The 19912-nt window shown below is 42.6% G+C and overlaps 1 protein-coding gene across 2 annotated transcripts; it reads right to left on the reverse strand.

Annotated features, from left to right (window-relative positions):
• Positions 1 to 620: 620 nt before the first annotated feature.
• On the reverse strand, positions 621 to 19386 carry mapk8b (mitogen-activated protein kinase 8b). Of its 2 annotated transcripts, none has more exons than XM_079756713.1 (11): positions 19259 to 19386; positions 15153 to 15282; positions 14611 to 14669; positions 13491 to 13629; positions 11787 to 11952; positions 9877 to 9948; positions 8548 to 8730; positions 7989 to 8113; positions 7001 to 7064; positions 6689 to 6763; positions 621 to 4629 (listed from the first exon to the last, which is right to left on the reverse strand). In XM_079756713.1, the coding sequence occupies exons 1-11, from the start codon at positions 19378 to 19380 to the stop codon at positions 4487 to 4489; spliced, it is 1278 nt and encodes a 425-aa protein (XP_079612839.1). In that variant the 5' UTR covers positions 19381 to 19386; the 3' UTR covers positions 621 to 4486. The 2 variants fall into 2 exon arrangements, with proteins under 2 accessions (XP_079612839.1, XP_079612840.1); XM_079756714.1 differs by having other exon boundaries at positions 4487 to 4634.
• Between the last annotated feature and the right edge of the window lie 526 nt (positions 19387 to 19912).

A 19912-nucleotide genomic window follows, 5' to 3' on the forward strand; every position in this document is an offset into this window, starting at 1 on the left:
TCATTCAAAAGACTTAGGTTCACAGTCATGTGTTGTAAGCGTTGCATGTGGTTAAATTGTTGTCTTTTTAAACAAATGTGCAGATAGCAGCACTCATTTCCTAAGGAGCGCACTGTAACCAGTATGAATTAAAAGTGAAAATGTGCTTTGGTTGGGAAAGAAAAGGTAATAATTTTACTTTTCTTATTTTAATATATTTTGTACAGAGGAACATAGTAAATGTTATTCAATGGCCCTCGTTATGAGTAAATGTTTGCAAGTGAGGATATCAGGAGTTGTCACCTTAAGGCTTATTTTTTTTTTATGAACTGAAAACTTAAGTTTAAGGGCCTCTATTTTACCACTATGATATGTGGGTCGACACGCCTCTTTGTGATGAATATAGGGGGGTATTTGAAATGGCGTTTCAGCATCATACCTGGTGGTAAAATGGGGGCCCTTTAAGCAAAATGTGCTGGACTGAAGACTTAACTAGGTCTCCACAGAGCAGTCATGGTGCTTATTTATTATAAATCAACTCTATTGTAATGAATGAATAATCTATGAATAAATGAAAAAATTATACTGAAAAGACTTCAGTGGGATTGCAACAAACAAACCAAAGTATTGTGTCATTTGGATCTCATTTTAAGTGCCACATTACGATCAAAGTACACTTTTTTTTGGCTTATAAAATGGTCTTCAATGTACATTAAGAACAGAGAAACACCTGAGTGATTCAAAGTGTATTTTACTTTATTTGCAGTACATGTTTTTTTTGTTTGTTGTTTCTTTTCTGAGTTGGCATCATCCGATCCCAGTGCATGTATTCTAGTAGTGCACTTAATCGTTGGTTGCGCTTCTCTGGGGTCACGCAAAACCAACAACTCTTAATCTACTTGCATGGCTGGATTCACTAGCAAACATTACAACCCAGCACCATACATATAACGAGTTTTTACAATTTTTTTTAGGCATTTAAACTTTTATCCTGTTTTGTTTATTAACATTATTTTCGTCTTACCACACAACCAAATCAAGATCTTCTGGCCATGATGAACATGAGGAAATCTCGTTTACTTTTCTCTTTTTTTGTATTTTCGCTCTGGCCGGATCTGATTGGCCGGTAAGACTAATTACATAACAATATGATTATAAACAAGTCACAGCAAAAAAAACGAAAATAAAAAAATGTAGTCTTAAAAAAGGGGAAACGTGTCGACAGTACCAAACATTTTCTCTACCTTCAGGAGACAGCTAACGTGGCTAGCGCCGGAACTTACAACTAGCACAATTTGCTGAAGGTATTGCACTGAAAAACAAAACAAAAAAATAGGAAAAAGAAGGGGGAGAAAAAATATATACATATAACATTTGTTTTAAACTTCTAGGACAAGTAGGCCTATACATAATGTACAAAACTAGAGGTCTGCTCAAATTAACAATGGTACAGTTTCAAAATAAATAAATAATATTTATGTTATTCACACGTCTTCCGTAGCTAATTCTGCAGGTAACTGTGTCCATCCGAATCCATAACCAAGTGTGTCCATCCAAAAACTGGTAGAAACTTTGAGTGAGGTAGTCCATCAAAGCCTTAAATTAAGATTAGGTTTTAGCAGTAAAATAAAAACACTCTAAACAAAGCTTTCCAATTGTGACTCTAAAGTCAAATACAAATAAAATAAAAAAGACAGAGCATGGGATAATAAAAGCATCATTTATTTTGCCATTATTGTCTTACATTTCCTGCAATTACAGCAGGAAATAAGCTCCTGTTACCAATTCAAGCCTGCTCATCCGTGAGCCTAGGGAAGCTAAGTAGCGTTGTCACCACTATCCTTGAAAAAATTATAATAGTTTGGAAACCTGTTATCATTGGTAATTGATTGGAAGTTAAAAGGAATGTCAAGGTAGTAAATCAATTGAGTGTTTTGTGACAAAAAGTGTGAAATTAACCCAAACAAATAAGTTTAACTGTAAAACGGATTTACCTCACTGAATTAATCTTTGCTATTCACAAGTACTGTTAAGATATGAATAGATGGATATTTCACAAAAGTACATCTCAAATGGAGGCCTATATGGCCAACCCAAAATAAATGTCTCATAGCGGATTCTCCTCAAGGTCACATCAAATGATGGCTATTCAAAACTGGACCCACGCAGTATTATGTGACCAAACGGTGTTTGTAGCCCTCCGTTCTGTTTATAACCCTCAGGAGAACTCTTCCCATATACCCTTAAAAGTATTACAGATTTTGAAAAGTCTAAAGTAATTGTAAGGAGAGGCGAGAAGGGAGATTATGAACAAATACAATTTTTCAGAAATGTTTATGTCAATTAGCTGTTACTTCAACCGTTGCAAAATGTGCTAAAATCTGGATCACGATTCACTAGTGTGATTTAAAGAAATAAAAGACTTTGACAATCCACCTTTTCCTTTCAAAACAACAGAAACGAAAATAAATGTTTGTTATGGTTACCCTGCAAAAAGACTACAGTCTCCAACTTTATCGTCAAAACATACAACAAAAAAGAAACAGTAGAAAAATATACAAAACATTTGCAAGAACGTCCACCTTTCGTGATTGATTTTAAACGTGTAACCTGCCATTTCTTACCTACGAAAACTCTCCGAGCCGAACGAGTACACTACCTCCTACGAAGTCAGGAATGAACACTTAAAGAATAGGCACTTTCCTTTCCAATAATACAAATAAAAACACACCCCAAAGAAGGGCTCCATTATTGCATACAGTAAATAATCGTCAGACATTAAGAGGGAGAGAGACTCTGTTTACATTTTTCTTATCTTTAGTTTTTCTCATATTGAAGTTAGGCTGCCATGCGTTGAAAACGAAGGGGAGTTTTGGTTTAAAAATCGTAGTCACGCTCCCAATAGATTTGAGTGAAAATCTGAAACTATCGCAAAGAGCACAAAGATACATCCCGTTACGTTACTAATAAAAGGATCTTGTATTAGGAAGCAAAACTTATCTAAATCATACTTACACAGTTCCCTCTTGGTCGTACGATACACATACCTCAATAAACACTACAGATCCAACACCTTCAACAAACCTTCTCGACATCACACCTTGGTACTTACTGATACATTCTCTGTACACCCCAACTGACACGTCAAACCTCACAGCACTCGCAACCTTTTCATATCCGTAAAGCTCCCATAGTCTATGTCAATACATTCCCCCAGTATTTTGCCGTCAATGTGACATTACTGTTTAAAGCAAACCTCTCGAGCAGTGGTGGGGGATTTAAGTGTAAAGCTATTCTCGGGGCTATCTGAAGGGAAGACCGACTGTCAGTACAATCCTACACGCCCACTGCGAATAAAACATAAAAAATAGAAAAGAAAAAGCAAAAGAAAAAATTCAGCAAAAGAAAGGCTTAAAAGCTCCACTTCCCCCTCCCCCTCACTGTGCCGTTACATAGCTTTAAAAGGAAAAAATAAACAATAAAAAATAAATAGTACAATTCTTACATCTCACACAGCAGGGGTAAAATGGTGGAAAGAGCGGGAAATCAAACAGCATTTTGAGATCGCCAGCAGCTGTCAAGAATAAACTTAACATAACAAAAAAAAGAAGGAAAAAATATCGTTTCCAAAAGAAAAAGTGTTTAAAGGTAAAGAAGTAGTAGTAGTAGTAGTGGTGACTCACAAGGAGACACCTAATATCTTTATACAAACAAATCTTAAAAAAGGGAAAAGAATCAAACCGAACAAAGCATGGTTTAAAAAAATGATCAGCTCCTTGATACAAAATACGGTAACGTGTTGTACGGAAGTATTGAGATCAATCATTTGTTGAAGTATATTCGAATGGCTCACCGCAAACATAATTTTTTGAAGCAACAAAATAAACGGACCATTGCTCTGTACAAACTCAAACTACATGTATATGGCGTGACGTAATAGTAGTAGCCTAAACACCAACTGAAAGATTTACAAAAACAACTAAAATAAAAAACAGATCACATGAAGAGGTTTTTCAATATATTTCTTTTTTTTTCTCAACGTCCATGAACCAAAAGAATCATGAAAAGTTTGCATCGTAGGATTCAGAACGTCGAAACAGGATGCCACAATAAATTAAAGCCTGGACTCAAGTTCAACAGAATTTCAAAACGAAAAAGAAACTATAATTATAAAAAATAAGAAAATGTCCTTAATAAAAAAAAAATGAAGACAAGAAGAAAGAACCGAAAGGAACCAAAATGGCCACCGATAAACTGACCTTTATGCTACACTACGAAAGCCTGAACAACAGACGAATGAGAGAGGGGGAGGCGGAGCTGTGGGAGGGGCCAGTGTCGGGCTTGGAGACTTTGGGTCCTCTTCAGGTGGGTGGGGGAGGGGTGGAGCTTATCACCTCACGCCAGAAAGAAAATAACTAGGAAGTTGTGTTTGTTGCCGTTGCGTTCTGTTGTTGTTGTTGATAGTCATCTGCAGCAGCCCGGCGGGCCGGTAGCGCCCGGGCCAGCGCTAGGCGATGGTTGTAGCTTCGGCGGGCTCCAGGCTGCTGCCGGTGGGGGCGGGGGCGGAGAGGGTGGCGTTGGAGACACCTGCGGCGGAGGCGGACGGGGGTTGGTGGTGCTGGTGCTGTGGGGGTTGGCTCACTGCTGCACCTGTGCTATGAGATACAGAGGCAATGGTCGGCGGTCAGAAAGGTAAAGGGTGGGGGGCTGGGATGAGGGGCAAAATAGTATGGTGGCCACAAGTGGGTTGTGATTACAGGCCGAAAGGTTCTGGGTCTGATGCCGTGTTCCCATCCTTCCTGAGAATGTAGGCCTTAGCTCCTAGCTGCTACTTTAACTGACGTACAGTGGGGCAAAAAAGTATTTAGTCAGCCACCAATTGTGCAAGTTCTCCCACTTAAAAAGATGAGAGAGGCCTGTAATTTTCATCATAGGTAAACCTCAGCTATGAGAGACAAAATGAAAAAAAAAAATCTAGAAAATCACATTGTCTGATTTTTAAAGAATTTATTTGCAAATTATGGTGGAAAATAAGTATTTGGTCAATAACAAAAGGTCATCTCAATACTTTGTTACATGCCCTTTGTTGGCAATGACAGAGGTCAAACGTTTTCTGTAAGTCTTTACAAGGTTTTCACACACTGCTGCTGGTATTTTGGCCCATTCCTCCATGCAGATCTCCTCTAGAGCAGTGATGTTTTTGGGCCTTCGCTGGGCAACACAGACTTTCAACTCCCTCCAAAGATTTTCTAGGGGGTTGAGATCTGGAGACTGGCTAGGCCACTCCAGGACCTTGAAATGCTTCTTAAGAAGCCACTCCTTCGTTGCCCGGGCGGTGTGAGACCCAGCCACGTTTCATCTTCAGTGCCCTTGCTGATGGAAGGAGGTTTTCACTCAAAATCTCACGATACATGGCCCCATTCATTCTTTCCGTCAAACGGATCAGACGTCCTGGTCCCTTGGCAGAAAAACAACCCCAAAGCATGATGTTTCCACCCCCATGCTTCACTGTAGGTATGGTGTTCTTTGGATCCAACTCCGCATTCTTTCTCCTCCAAACACGACGAGTTGAGTTTTTACCAAAAAGTTCAATTTAGGTTTCATCTGACCATATGACATTCTCCCAATCCTGTTCTGGATCATCCAAATGCTCTCTAGCAAACTTCAAATGGGCCCGGACATGCACTGGCTTTAGCAGGGGGACACGTCTGGCACTGCAGGATTTGAGTCCCTGGCAGCGTAGTGTGTTAATGATGGTAGCCTTTGTTACTTTGGTCCCAGCTCTCTGGAGGTCATTCACTAGGTCCCCCCGTGTGGTTCTGGGATTTTTGTTCACCGTTCTTGTGATCATTTTGACCCCACAGGGTGAGATCTTGCGTGGAGCCCCAGATCAAGGGAGATTATCAGTGGTCTTGTATGTATTCCATTTCCTAATAATTGCTCCCACAGTTGATTTCTTCACACCAAGCTGCTTACCTATTGCAGATTCAGACTTCCCAGCCTGGTGCAGGTCTACAATTGTGTTTCTGGTGTCCTTTGACAGCTCTTTGGTCTTGGCCATAGTGGAGTTTGGAGTGTGACTGTTTGAGGTTGTGGACAGGTGTCTTTTATACTGATAAGGAGTTCAAACAGGTGCCATTAATACAGGTAACGAGTGGAGGACAGAGGAGCCTCTTAAAGAAGAAGTTACAGGTCTGTGACAGCCAGAAATCTTGCTGGTTTGTAGGTGATCAAATACTTATTTTCCACCATAATTTGCAAATAAATTCTTAAAAAATCAGACAATGTGATTTTCTGGATTTTTCTTTTTCATTTTGTCTCTCATAGCTGAGGTTTACCTATGATGAAAATTACAGGCCTCTCTCGTATTTTTAAGTGGGAGAACTTGCACAATTGGTGGCTGACTAAATACTTTTTTGCCCCACTGTATATCGTTGAAAGCTGTTCTGTCTGGGTTGTTTAGGGGGGAAACACTTTAAAATATGAGGGGGTTGTTACTAGAGCTAAAAACGCTTTTAAATAATGGCGGTTTGCGATTTAGCTGTCCACCCTCGCACCTGCTCAGTTTTTGGTAAAACCTTTACGAGCTATAGTAAAACCTTTTCATAGAATGTTTGCATTCTATCTTTGGGTACAATCCCTGCCTGCTGGTCGATGACGTAGAATGTCTGATAAAAATGTCTGAATAGTGATAACTCAGTCCACTAACCTTGAGAAGCGGGCTGTCCCCTGATCACCCCATTCTTTGTCCTTTCCTCCCAGTCAACTTCTTTGTATATCAACTCTGTAACAAACACACACACACACACACACAGCATTTAAGGCCACATGACCAAGAACCAGGAAGGGAAGCTCGTTACCCCACGCAAAATAACACAAGGAAGACTAAACAAAACAGGTCATTAATGAACCGAGGACGAGAAATGGAACAAATCAAATGTGACGCATTTCCACGCTGCTTGCTCTCACAGCTCGTCACCAGCATGAGTAAAAGAAGAGAGAGACGAAGATGTCTTCCTACCTTTCCACTCCTCCACCGTGTGCTCCCTCTCGTCCAGCTGTTTGTCCGTGATGAGGGGGGGAGGCTGTGAGACAGACAGACGGACAGGCAGGAGGTTCACATCCCTGGCACATGTAGGAAGATGGTCACACTGATCCAAGGGGGCGAGCCGAACCGATTTGGAGTCTCACAGTCAGAGCTACAGTGAGGACCCTTAACACCCACTTGTCATCTATCCATCGATGCCAAGACCAAGATCAAACTCAGAGCAGGGCTTCTCGATTATGACAAAATTGATAATTGCATCTCCCGATATTGGGAATTGCATAATTAATTGTAATTCTGTGGGAACTAGAGTATATACAAATCGATCGACATGCAATTCATTGTGCCACCTGAAGTCAGGCATACACTCCTCCACCCAAAATAGACCATTAAAGTCTCCAAAATTATCTATTGCATTTTCAGACTTCAATCTTCTCTTTGCAGGGAAGCCTGGGCATAATAAACACATAAGCTTCAGATATCTCCCTCGTCGAGGGCTGTTATAACGCAAAGAACTCGCGAATCTTATCACCACCATTTCCCCCGACCTACAGTAGAGGAATATAAGAAATAATGTTTCTGCTCGGCCGTGTAGAGGAGGTGTGTACAGCTGTTGGATATTAGAGTTAGCACTCTCCGCTCTGGGTTAGAACCGTTCCTTGTTTGAGCAGTAGATAATACCACTGAAGAATCATCCAAATCTAGAGCACACTTTTGGTGAGATCCTCCCACGTTTACTTTGTATCGGTCTCTGGCGGTTATGAGACACAGGTTCAGATTCAACTTCTAAAAGTCCCACCACCTGTGTGAACCTCTGAATGCCAGAATAATGAAGACAAGGCGTGTCGTCGACAATCACACCTCTGACACAGAGACTTTGCTCAACACTTCGCAGAACAGAAGAGGTTTAGCAATTAGCACAGGAAAAAGCTACAACACCCACCCACACAAACGCTTTGCTTACCGCCTCCACCTCGATGGGGTCGTACCACACGTTGATGTAGGCGTGCTGGAGGGCGTCGTCCACCGAGATCCGCTTGGACGCGTCGATCACCAGCATCTTGGAAAGCAGGTCGCGGGCCTGGCTCGCTGCGATGTTCCGCCCACCCGCAGGGGGAAAATAACGGGAACAAGGTGGAAATGTTATGGAGGAAATGTTGTGAGGTTCATTTGTGTGCTGGGTGTTTACCTCTGAAATATCCCTCTAGCTCTCCATTACAGCACCTGGATTTGTTTTATTTCCACTTGGAAGTTTCCAACCGTCCCCATCTCTTTCTCAAGCCTTGTTTGGTTTAACTCTTCCAATTCTCTCTCTCCTCTTATTAATCTCACCATATGCATTCATAATTCATTCTTCTGTATATCTAGATGTGCAATTGTAGTTCCTAATTCAAAAAAAGTAACTTTTTCCATAACATCAGCCCCATTTCGGATGACAATAACACTATAGATGAGCGATGGTTAAAACCTTCCATAAGCCACTCCACAGCCCCAAGGAGAGGAGGCGGAGGACGTTCCGTCACCTTTTAGCTTGTTGTGCTCCGAGTCGGCGGGGAACAGCACGTCAGGGAAGAGCTTCTCGAAGCTGTAGCCGGCGTAGCGGGGCCGGTTCTCCACGTACGTCCTCACCGATTGGTTGAGCTTCATGAGGAACTCCTGCGAGGGCGTGCCCAGCTGCTCGATCACCTTGTTCCATTGATCGATGTCTTGGGTTCACGGTGTTAAGAAAAACGATAGAAAGGCTGGGCCTCGGGAAGGGGAGGGGAGGGCTAGTGTTGGGGGAGCATGGGTGGAGAGATTGCGAGAGACCAGCTTGAAATGCTGAACTGTCGGGAGTTTAAATCTTCTATTTAGTTTTAATAGTTTGGTCTTGGGGCCTGAATCCTGGTAAATCGCCAACTTCACGTTAGGTAAAGTCAGTCAACCAGATTTCAATGTTGTCTTCATGGACAGGAAGAAATCTGTGAGGTAAAACTTGTTTCAAAAGCAAACTGGATTTCGAACATACCACAGTTTGACTAACACTGAGATGAAGGGTCAGGACAGACTGGATGCTGAATATCGCCCTTTCTAACCATATACACAATCACAGTGACATACTGCAGTATGGCAAGGACTTAGATGTAGGGTGAGGAAGGACAGCAAATTCAGATGCGGAAATTGTGTGTTTTCTAACCACATACACAAATCACTCACGGAGGTTTAACAAATATGGATTACTAGACAAAACAAGGCTTGTTCACAACGTTTTGTACAGATCCAGCCTCAATCGGCCTTGACTAATTCTGTGACTCACTTCTAGCGGAACGTGAACTACATATGTGATGGAAAGAATAAGTTGTTTGCGGTAAGGAATGAGAAAACATTTTTGAAAGCGAGGAGACGCTAGAAGATTACAAACATTAGGAGGATTTATAGGATTTGATGGCTTATGGGAATTATGTCACTTCGGCCGTGCATGGCAGCTATTTAATACTTGCATAACTCGTACCAAATTCATATTGACTATTTGATTTCATTGGAGCGTTCATTTGAGGTCCGGGGGGGGGGGGGGGGGGGAAACTGGGAGAGGGTACTGCAGACATTTAACAATACATACCCTTTAAAGGTCCCTTAACAGGGGACCCTGTTAAATTGCAAATCATGCTTGTATTACTTTGCATATGGAATAAGTAAAAAACATCTATCTCCAATCCAATTAGGTTTACAACTGTTTCCTGGCTCAGTATGAACAACAGCCAGTCCCTGAAGACCCAGCGGTGCCTAAGGTTGTGCGCAGGGCATGGGGGCTGGAGACAAGAGACATGGGCGTTTAGTCGGGTTTCTGGACGGAGGTCCAGCTTTAAGGATACGATCAGTACCTGGAAACAACACACTACCCCGGACCATTTCAGCCATGATGCAGCCAATAGACCAGACATCAACTGAAAAATGAATTGACAAAACCACCAAATTAGCATGCAGGACACGATAACAAACACAACAAATGGGGAAAAAGACATGACAAATTAAAATAGAAATTTAAAAAATATGCTTGGGTTTTTGTGAAGTACAAAATTGGAACAAAATGGAATCCATGCAGTGATCAACAGGGCCAAACTCGAGCCAGTGTCCCAAAGGACGCCATGCTAATTTCTTTCACCTCAAATTCACATTAGCATTAATATTGTTAGCTTACAGCAGCTATGAGACACTGACTTTCAAGGCCTGTAAAAAATAAAATGATAAGTATATAAATATGGGAGCACCCTTTGTATTCTTACTGCAATTCATGGATTTTTTGGGAAGACCATTGATGAATTTGTTAATGTTTATATCTGTTAATCTAAATTTAGTTACTTATGTCACCTAATGTTAAAAATTGTTCTATACCTGCCATCAGCGGGTTAATGAATAACACATGAATCACAACCAAGCTTTTTCTTGATGGTTTATCTTGGATACACACGAGTATGTTTTCTGATCATACAAGGAGGGTGTCTCCCACAATTCCTTTGGTGGTTATGAAAGAGCAAACTATTTTTAATTCTATTTCCCATTTTCCCCCGGTGATATCGAGCCACAGTGTGTGTGTGTGTGTGTGTGTGTGTGTGTGTGTGTGTGTGTGTGTGTGTGTGTGTGTGTGTGTGTGTGTGTGTGTTCTCCCAAATAATAAGCTGTGCGTTTGGTCGTGCCAAGCATTTGCACGAAATAGAATTTCAATAGTTGCTCAGGGACACACGATCCCTCACGGCGCTGGATGAAACAACGGGATTAGAACAAACAATATAGGAGTGGGGATCGAGTAGTTATCATCTGTTTCTCGCTTCCTGCCGCATTCGCCTAACTAGGAGACACCAGACGCTGCTGCAAGCAGTTCAAGGATACAATCCCTTCCAGGGAAAAGGATTTTGTGGCGAACCATTTCTGCCAAAATACAGCCCACAGCCCAAATATCCACTACATACACGCAGCATAGAGGGAGGAGGAGGAGGAGTAGGAGGAAGGGAGGGAGGAAGAAGAGTAGAATAAGCAACATAAAGAAGGTGATTAAAAGCAACAAGTCAGCAGGAAAATATAGGTCAATGTTTTGAGAGGGCCGAGAAGTGGGCGCAGACGATTCTTGCCAGGAGATTCCACTTCTCGGGGTTTAAGGGGTGGTAGCTAAAGCTAAAGCATTGTTTAGATGCATCAGGTGATTACAGGCGAAGTTCTAGAAATGACAAGAGAGGGTTAATAAAAACCGTCGCTCATTCCTTTCCGAGGCGTCTGTTCGGAGGCAGATTCAGTGGTGCCAACAGAAGTGTGCAGACATGACAAAACGTGTGTGTGTGTGTGTGTGTGTGGGTGTGTGTATGTGTGTGTTTGTGTAGTCTGTCTTCGGCAAGCACAAGACACAACATGCAGCCTTCTTCAATAAAACATCAAACAAAAGCCCCAGATGCAGGGCACTGGGATCCCTGATCATTAAGTATCCCACGATGCACTGCTTTCAAATGAGCAAACTTCCCCTCCCCTCTGTGTCTGACCTTTACAGGTGAAGTGTCCACCAACAGTCAGTCAATAAGTGAATGAGGAAGTGAGTGAATAAGTGAGTGAATAAGTGGGGGAATAAGTGAGTAATAGTAAGTCAGTCCCCCCCGCCCCCTCCCCCAACCCTGTAGAGACGGGCATGCAGCAGCAGGCCAGGCAGCAACAAAGTAACAACTCCTCATTGATCGATGCCTCCGTCAATCAACCAACCAACCAACCAACCCCCGCCCACTCCCCACCCCTTCCTCACCGTTGGCCTGGTAGCCCATACCCAGGATGACCTCGGGGGCGCGGTAGTAGCGCGTGACCACGTAGGGGGTCATCAGCAGACCCGTGGCGGCGGTCCGGGCCAGGCCGAAGTCCAGGATTTTCAGCGTGCAGTCGGACTTCACCACGATGTTACTGGGCTTCAGGTCCTAGTGAGATCAACAGGGTGGGGTGAGGAGGCCGGCTTCATTCAAATGTCTGTTTCGATCCAATATGGCTTGTTCAGTTCAACTTTAACCATTTGATTAAATGAATATAAACTTTATCTCACTGATTTATGAACGTTATTTTGAATGAGGTTGAAGAAAAAGATGCTCCTTGGAATTTTGTTCCGGTCAAACTGTGCTTGCAGACTTTTTTTGGAGGGAATTAAGGCGGATTCATTATTTTCGATCAATCCACATTTTTATTCCCCGGACTTCCAAGTGTAAACCTCTGGCAGAGGCAGAGTCACCTGCTCAGCAACGGACCATAACACATGCAATCTCAGGCAGTGGATGTGCTATATATTCATCTGCCTCTTTCGAATACGACTCATCACCTTAATTAACATTACCAGCGTGTGGCAATCACACGTGGGCTTTGGAGAAGGCCCGTTTGCGTTCGGTATCCAACAGTAGAACAGCCATAGCGAGCGGCGGGCTCTCCGTGTTTGATCACAACCAAATCACACGGCTCATTGGCCCCGACAGTTGATGTTTAATTGGTGCACTCAAAGAGAAGCAGGCTGGGGACGGCCCTCTTAGTGCTGTCAGGGGAGGAACTAGGTGCCTTTGTGGAGGGCTTTGTGTCGAGGGCTTCACATGATGAGGAGCCCTTTGAGACTGAGGTGTGAGTCACTGTGAGGATATATTGTTTTGTACACGATAAGCTTGATTTGAATGGGCTCAAAACACAGGCAAATTCAATCATGACATGAAACGGCTCTGTTGTAGTTTATTAAAGTTGTGTTTTTTGGCATAATCCTTCCCGCTTTTTGGAGGGAGGGGGTTGTTTCGAGCAGACAATAGCGATGCAACGTAGCTTGTTGCCTATGGGGCTCATTGCTTCTGCCTGGGAGAACAAGGGGAGAGAGCGCTACACTAAGCTACTCCTCCGCCTCAGAGTCAGTCACTGACAGGCGGCTGTGTGTGTGTGTGTGTGTGTGTGTGTGTGTGTGTGTGTGTGTGTGTGTGTGTGTGTGTGTGTGTGTGTGTGTGTGTGTGTGTGTGGAATATATGAGGTCATATATGCAAAATACATGGCCTGTTCTTAACTCAGCATGTATTTTAGGAGACCCATGCATGAAAATGTATTTTCAGAAACTCGGAGGCTGAGCAACATGGCGACACTAATGAATGCAAATCTGTATGTGTCAGCGTTCATCTGTATGTACGTCAGTGAATATGTGCACGTGTGTGGGAGTTGATCTCTGTGCCTGTGCACATATCTGTGTGTGTTAGTCTGTGTTCATATCTCTGTGTGTGTTAGTGAGTGCGTGCATGGTAACGTGTGTGTGGCAATGTTTGTGTATGTGTGTATCTGTGTGTGTGTATCTGTGTGTGTGTGTGTGTGTGGGTGTATGTGTGCGTGGGTGCATGTGGATCGCTTTACCTGTGTGCATATCTGTGTACCTATGTGCGTGTGTGTTAGCGAGTGCGTGTGTGTTCGTGCTTATGTTAAAGGTGAGTGAGTCACCCTGACTCACGCGGTGGATGATGCCGGCGGCGTGCAGGTGCTTGATGCCGCACAGCATCTGGTAGAGCAGGTAGGACAGCCTCTCGTGGTCCAGCTCCATCTGGATCACCTGGCACAGGTTGGCGTCCATCAGCTCCATCACCAGGTACCTGCAGTCCCCCCACACACACACACACACACATTAACACACGCGCACATACACATACACAATCACGCACCGCCGCAAAGGCTATATTCGTCACATGCTCATGCTTTCATACGTGTGTGTGTGTGCCGTAAAATGCTGCTGTGGTAGACTCCACTGACAGATGAGGCTGAAATGGGTCTTAAACGCTACAACATAGAAATAGAGGGAAAGCATTACATGAAGATCTTTTCAAGGGCCAAATACAGTATATAAATATATTATTCCTTAAAAAAAGGCAGATATATGCCTAAAGGGAGCCCAAAAAGAGTCCATCAAAAATAGTATTAAGGACAACGATTTGTAAATGTTAATGTTGATGCATAACTGCTCCCCTACACTTCTCCGTTGCATTGTGCTGTAACGTATGTATCTGAGACAATGACACCTTCACATTGCTCTCTAATGCACCAATACACACAGCAGGGAGTTCACTGTAGAGACTGAGCGTTGTGATTTATATGGGAAGAGCCCCCCTCTGCCTCCCTAGTGATAGACATATCACTCCAGAACTAGTTGTGTTTAGATAGTGGAATTGAAGTTGTTTTTTCTGTTATCTCTGGATGTTCGTATTGAAATGGATGATTTTTTTCTCGACCTATTTACAATTGCGTTCATTCCGAAAATGTAGCCCAGACACAATCGGACAGCATCAAAGTCAACCGATCTGATCAATAAATGAATCGTTCAGTGATTTGATCTGTTAAGAGTCTGTTGCAAGGGACGCATGCGGGCCCTTCACTATGCCCAAAACTTAGCAGGCGAGATAAAGATTGTTCTTAATTTCCCTGGTTCATCTGGATAATCTGGTGGGGTGAGGTCATGCCCCTGGCTAGAGATCTTAATACGATCAGATTACGGAGACAGCATCTCACACTTGAAATCACACGTATATGCATGAAAACCCACCACCCATGGGAAACCGCAGCATAAAACAAATACTCACACATCTTGGAATTCCTCCTGCGTCTTCTGTGGTGTGAACACATTTAATAAGCCGATAATCTGCCCACGTAACAAAACAAAGGGGATCAGTTATTCTGTGGCTGTAGCAAAATTAAATAAAGCACTTCAAGACTTCCTCATCTAAAAACCAGTTTGGCCGTGTTCCACATTAGTTGCAGTCCGAGCAGCAATCCATTCGCGAGAGAGAGACACATCGTAATATGATAGGATCTAACACAATGACAACACAAAAACAACATGAAGTAGTAATAGCAATACGTATAGGTACACACGGTTCTTCAATAAATATATATTTTACGTATATACGGATCTATCTTACTTCTCTTTGAACTCCTTCTAAAAAAAAAAGTTGATGCGAAACCTTTTGCTTGCACCGAAAGGTGCGACAATAACACAGTTATAATTATACACTTGTTAAACCTATCAATGCAAAAAATGTGTGAGAGAGAAACAGAGACAAAGAGCTCTACTTTATATGTACATCCCTGGTACATTATATTTCCCATCGTGAATGTGACTTACGTTCTTGTGATTGACACATTTCATGAGCACCAGTTCTCTGTAGGCCCGCTTGGCATGGGTCTGGTTCTGAAAGGGCCGGCTCAGCTTTTTAATGGCCACATTTCTCTCAAGGTTGTGGTCGTATGCGGAACTGAAAAGAGAAAGAAGGATGGTTTAATGACTTCAAATGGCATGCCTCCAAGGGGACTTGCTTGACTTCACATACATCAACCAAGATATTCTACCTTGAAGATAAACTTCTGCTCAAAGATTTTTTTTTTTTGTATCTTTATTTCACCAGGTTGGACTCAATGAGGTTTAACATGTCTTTTACAAGAAAGACCCAGCCAAGACAGCGTACAATAAAATACAATCGACAAACGACACCACGTAAACATTAATTTGCACAAGCAGAGAAGAAGACCTACAAGGCCTACAAGGCCAGACCTATCAGTTTCAGTCCAAGAATTGACCATTGACTTGTATTCTGCATTCTGTGTATCAAGCTCACTCCATGTAGCCTGACAGCAGACAGAGTTGTCAACTCGTTACACTCCATTTCCATCTTCAGTCTGACATTGCCTCCGACCACTTAAGACCCACATATCCGCCTGAAGCTAACGTCATTTTAAATCTGTAGCCATGCTGGCATCCTGGTTTTCCTGGCTAGGTTAAAAAAAACCATGACGTTGGGTGATATTGAGAAGACATCTTAATCGATTTGGAACAGCCTCGATAGCATTTGCCATTGTTGTTATCACTCCTCTTTGCTTCCGGAGAACAGCTTGACAACGCCATATATCCTGCCCTGGGCGCTGACTGGCTGATCGTTAATCCCCCCTGTGGTGTTCATTGGATAAATCACTTTGTCTACCGAGAACCCTTTGTTTTAATTCATGATGCCAGACCAGAATCAGTCAACATCGTTGGAATGTGCGGATTCAGATTTCTGGACCTTGCCCGACTTCCATGGTGAAAAAATGCCTAGAAACTAGATGGCTTACTTATCAAACGAGATTCAACTCTATTTTTCATTTTTCATTACAATGAATAACCACAAAAGGTGATCTCTGCATTTACCCCATCTCTAAGAGCAGAGAGGCCACAAAGACCTGGCCACGAGACAAACCCAAGGACTACTGCCACCAGTGCCATGTTGGAGGGCCATGGTAGAGTCAGCTGCTGTTAACGTAACATGCATGTCTCTGGTGTTGGAGGCAAGCCACGTGAACACGGGGAGAACATACCTTATGTCCTAAGATGTTCTGTATCTACGATTTGGTTTGGAAATGGGATATTTGTCGTTTTACATTATTGTGAGCTATAGAAAAGTATTGGATCTCATGATACCATGACAATGGACCAATGGAAACTCATGGCTGGATTCAAAATTCATATAGGTTTAGGACAACCACAATCAAACATTCTCTAAGCAGGGATATATTTTGTGTATGAGCCAGGGATTTTCCATCCCTGGCTGGAAAGAGCCACAGGATTCATGTCTGCAGACCTGTCGCTGTCCTCTCTGCTTTGCTTCATTCATTCATTTCACCCTGACTCCTGGGGTTTATCATTGAGTTCCGGGCGACCTTTATCAACTAGTGCCGTCTCTCAGACTAACACCTGTGTCAGGTTAACCTGCATGCGATCCATAACCCTGACCTGTCTGTATCTAATGTTTGTGACATTAGCCATCACAGAGACGATACAGTTCCCCGCACGTGTATGTGTTTGTGTCTTTGTTGGCGTATCGGGCCAGAGTTCATTGTAGGTGCCTCGGCTCTGGTTAAATTAAATTCACAAATGGGCACCAGAGTCCACCCGTCTCGTCCACATTAATTAAAAAAGTCAACACACGGTTCTTTCCATCAGCGTTGCTGAGGTGTTTGTGAGAGGCACTATGTTGATGTGCACAACGCGAATGTGTGCGGGCGCAGAGAGGTGATAACTGGTTCCAGTAGGGCCCGGATGCATTCCAACAGAAATGGTCTGATACAATTGTGTAACAATATAACATTGCAAGAGATAAGGCGCCAGCGTGAGAGACACATGATTTATTGGCATTAATGTTGGTGCAAATACTGTTTTCAAGCTGAATCTTGTAGCCATCCTATTGCTGGGTTTCGTGATAATGTTGCTTCTGTTCTACACAATCAAAGATGTAGGCTACTTTCCATTTTATTTTTCTCTATGCCATTTAATCCAAAGCCATTCATCAGTGAATGCCCCTTACAGTTCCATCACGCATTTTTATCTTCTAGCAGAACACTATTTCGCTCTCTGCATTTTCACAATATTTCTCGAATGACAATCATGAAAACGTAACAATTGAGGGGGATGCAGAAGTCGGAACCTTTGATAAATATGGTTTCAAATGAAATAAATACTGTGGGCGCCCAACATAATTAAAAAAGTGACGTCTAGGTGGACACGCCCACATGTGATGTTAGAAGAGGCAGATTTTCAAAACGGCTTGTAATGGCTAATCACACTCAATATGTCACCTTAAGAAAACAAGGCATGGCTGATTGCAGTGGCACTAGTAATCCAGCTGTGGCGCTGCCCTGCAGCTGGATGCATGCAGTGTAAACACTGCCATAGATGGACACAAAAAACATTGTGTGCGGCTTTTGTATCCCACAATTATGTGTAATACAGATTAAACAGGGGTCATTTAAATTCCAGCACTCTGATGGCCACAATGCCAGATTAAAGGACTAATTTACAGACTGTTTAATATGAGTATTTGTTTAATGTGAGGAGATTGTCTGAGATAGCGTATATCGTAATAGAGCCGAATTAGGAAAGTGGTCTAGGTTGTCTTAAAAGGGAACACAGGTGTTTGGACTATCACTACTACCCCAGAAGAGAGTGTTTGGGGAAAGTCTATTGTTGTGCTCCTATTACAGTACGAAGTGCAGAAGTACAATTACAAGGTGGTTCTGTTTATATAATTGTAGCTCCATTTTGCCTTGACAACATTGTGAGAGTACAGAAAACAGAAGATCACCCTTTACAAGAATTCATGATATGCAAAGTCATCGTAGGAAAAAATGTCAAGACATGCAGCATATAAGGTGTCAAAGTAAATCTCAGATGGAGGGCTTGGCTGGCTGTAAGCTAGCAAATTGTTAAGTCAAAAGGCAGCATGAGAGGATAAACAGGAGGTGCTGGAAAACACATCAAGCTAAAAATAAAAAGGATGGGGAGTCAGCTGGATAGCTCTGAGTCAGAAGTCAGCTCATTACTTGTCATGAAAAGAAAAAAAAATGGTATACTTGAGCTAAGGATGGATGCATGGATTAGGATGCACGCTAGTGCAACACACACAACGATACAATTCCTCAATACACTCAACACCTGCCACTGAGTGCAAAAATCGACATGAATCACTCCATCTCCATATAAATTCAGCATTATGTTCAGCATGGCGATTCACATGTACATTCTTCAAACGATCTCAAGCAAGCATGGACAGCACATGCCGATAGACGGAGTCAGTGGCGAAAGGCGTTGCTAACCGCATCTTAACAATCACAGCTTTCCAAACCCCCCAGTCAAAAAAAGGTCAAGCCAATCCCAACTACTCCCCCGCCACTGAGATGTGCGTCAGCGCTTCCTGCCTATTCACAAAGCCACAGGCAAGGCTGCGTCTATCTGATCGATGCAGTATGTGTTGGTTAAAATTAACAAAGACTCGATCAATCAGAACACCACAAGTCTGACGTGTCACATGGCGATGGTTGGAAGGCTCGTGGCCAGCAGTCTAACTGTTGCAGTCGTGGTCCTGTTAATCCCTGTTTAATTCTCAAGAAATACTATTAATATTATAATAGAACAATATAATACTGTACGTTTGGAATACAATCACGTATTCTTTTGGAGTTTAGAAATTACATTTCTAAACCATCTCTGACATCCCCATCTCTCACCAAGTTGTATCATAGTTCTCCAGTGGGAGAAGCGTTTGTGTTCCAAAGCAGAAACTGAACACAAATTGGGAGAAGATCCATAGCTGGAATCGACCTTTTATTCAATAACTACATTGTTGTAGCCCACAGGAATCAGCCATATGAAACAAACAAGACCGAGTTGAATGTAAAATGGAAATAACTTCTGTGCCTTACCAGACGATTCCCTGTGCCCCGGAGCCAATGGGCCTGAGGTTCTGGTAGCGCTTCAACACAGTAAACGTAGAATCCCCGACATCTAAACTGTAGAACTCCTTTTCACGCTTATTGCGATTCATGATGAAGACTTGGGGGGGGGGGGGGGAAACGTCACGTTTTAGGCATCCAAGTCGAGCTCACCTGCAGAGGAAAGGAGAGAAAATGTGGTGGTTACAATGGGTACTGTTTACTTGGAGTATTTTCTTTATAGTGATTTAAATATGAATTATCCTTTTTTTATATCTTCGAGTTAATGAAGATATACGGTCCACAAATTTTAATTGACAAATGAAAATGTCAAGTTGTTAGCCATCATATGGTTAAAATCTGTTCTCCTATTGAGTAATTGGTAGAAACATCTGTTTTCATTGGGATTTTTCAACAAAATAGTGGTCAACAACACCAAGAAACAATGACTAAATAATCCAGGCAACGGGTAGAGCTAAGTGCTAAGCAAGCATGGAGAACGGATCAATTTCAACAGAGTGGTAGGATTTATGTCTGTGGAGGCAATGGGAAACTAGTTGGATTTCCAGAGTTAATCACATTTAATGCCCTCAAAATCTAAAGCACCTGGTCACAAAAACATGGATCAAAAGTTTCCCAAAAAAC

This window comes from Pollachius pollachius, assembly GCF_949987615.1.
Source record: "Pollachius pollachius genome assembly, chromosome: 19".
Classification (NCBI taxonomy): domain Eukaryota; kingdom Metazoa; phylum Chordata; class Actinopteri; order Gadiformes; family Gadidae; genus Pollachius; species Pollachius pollachius.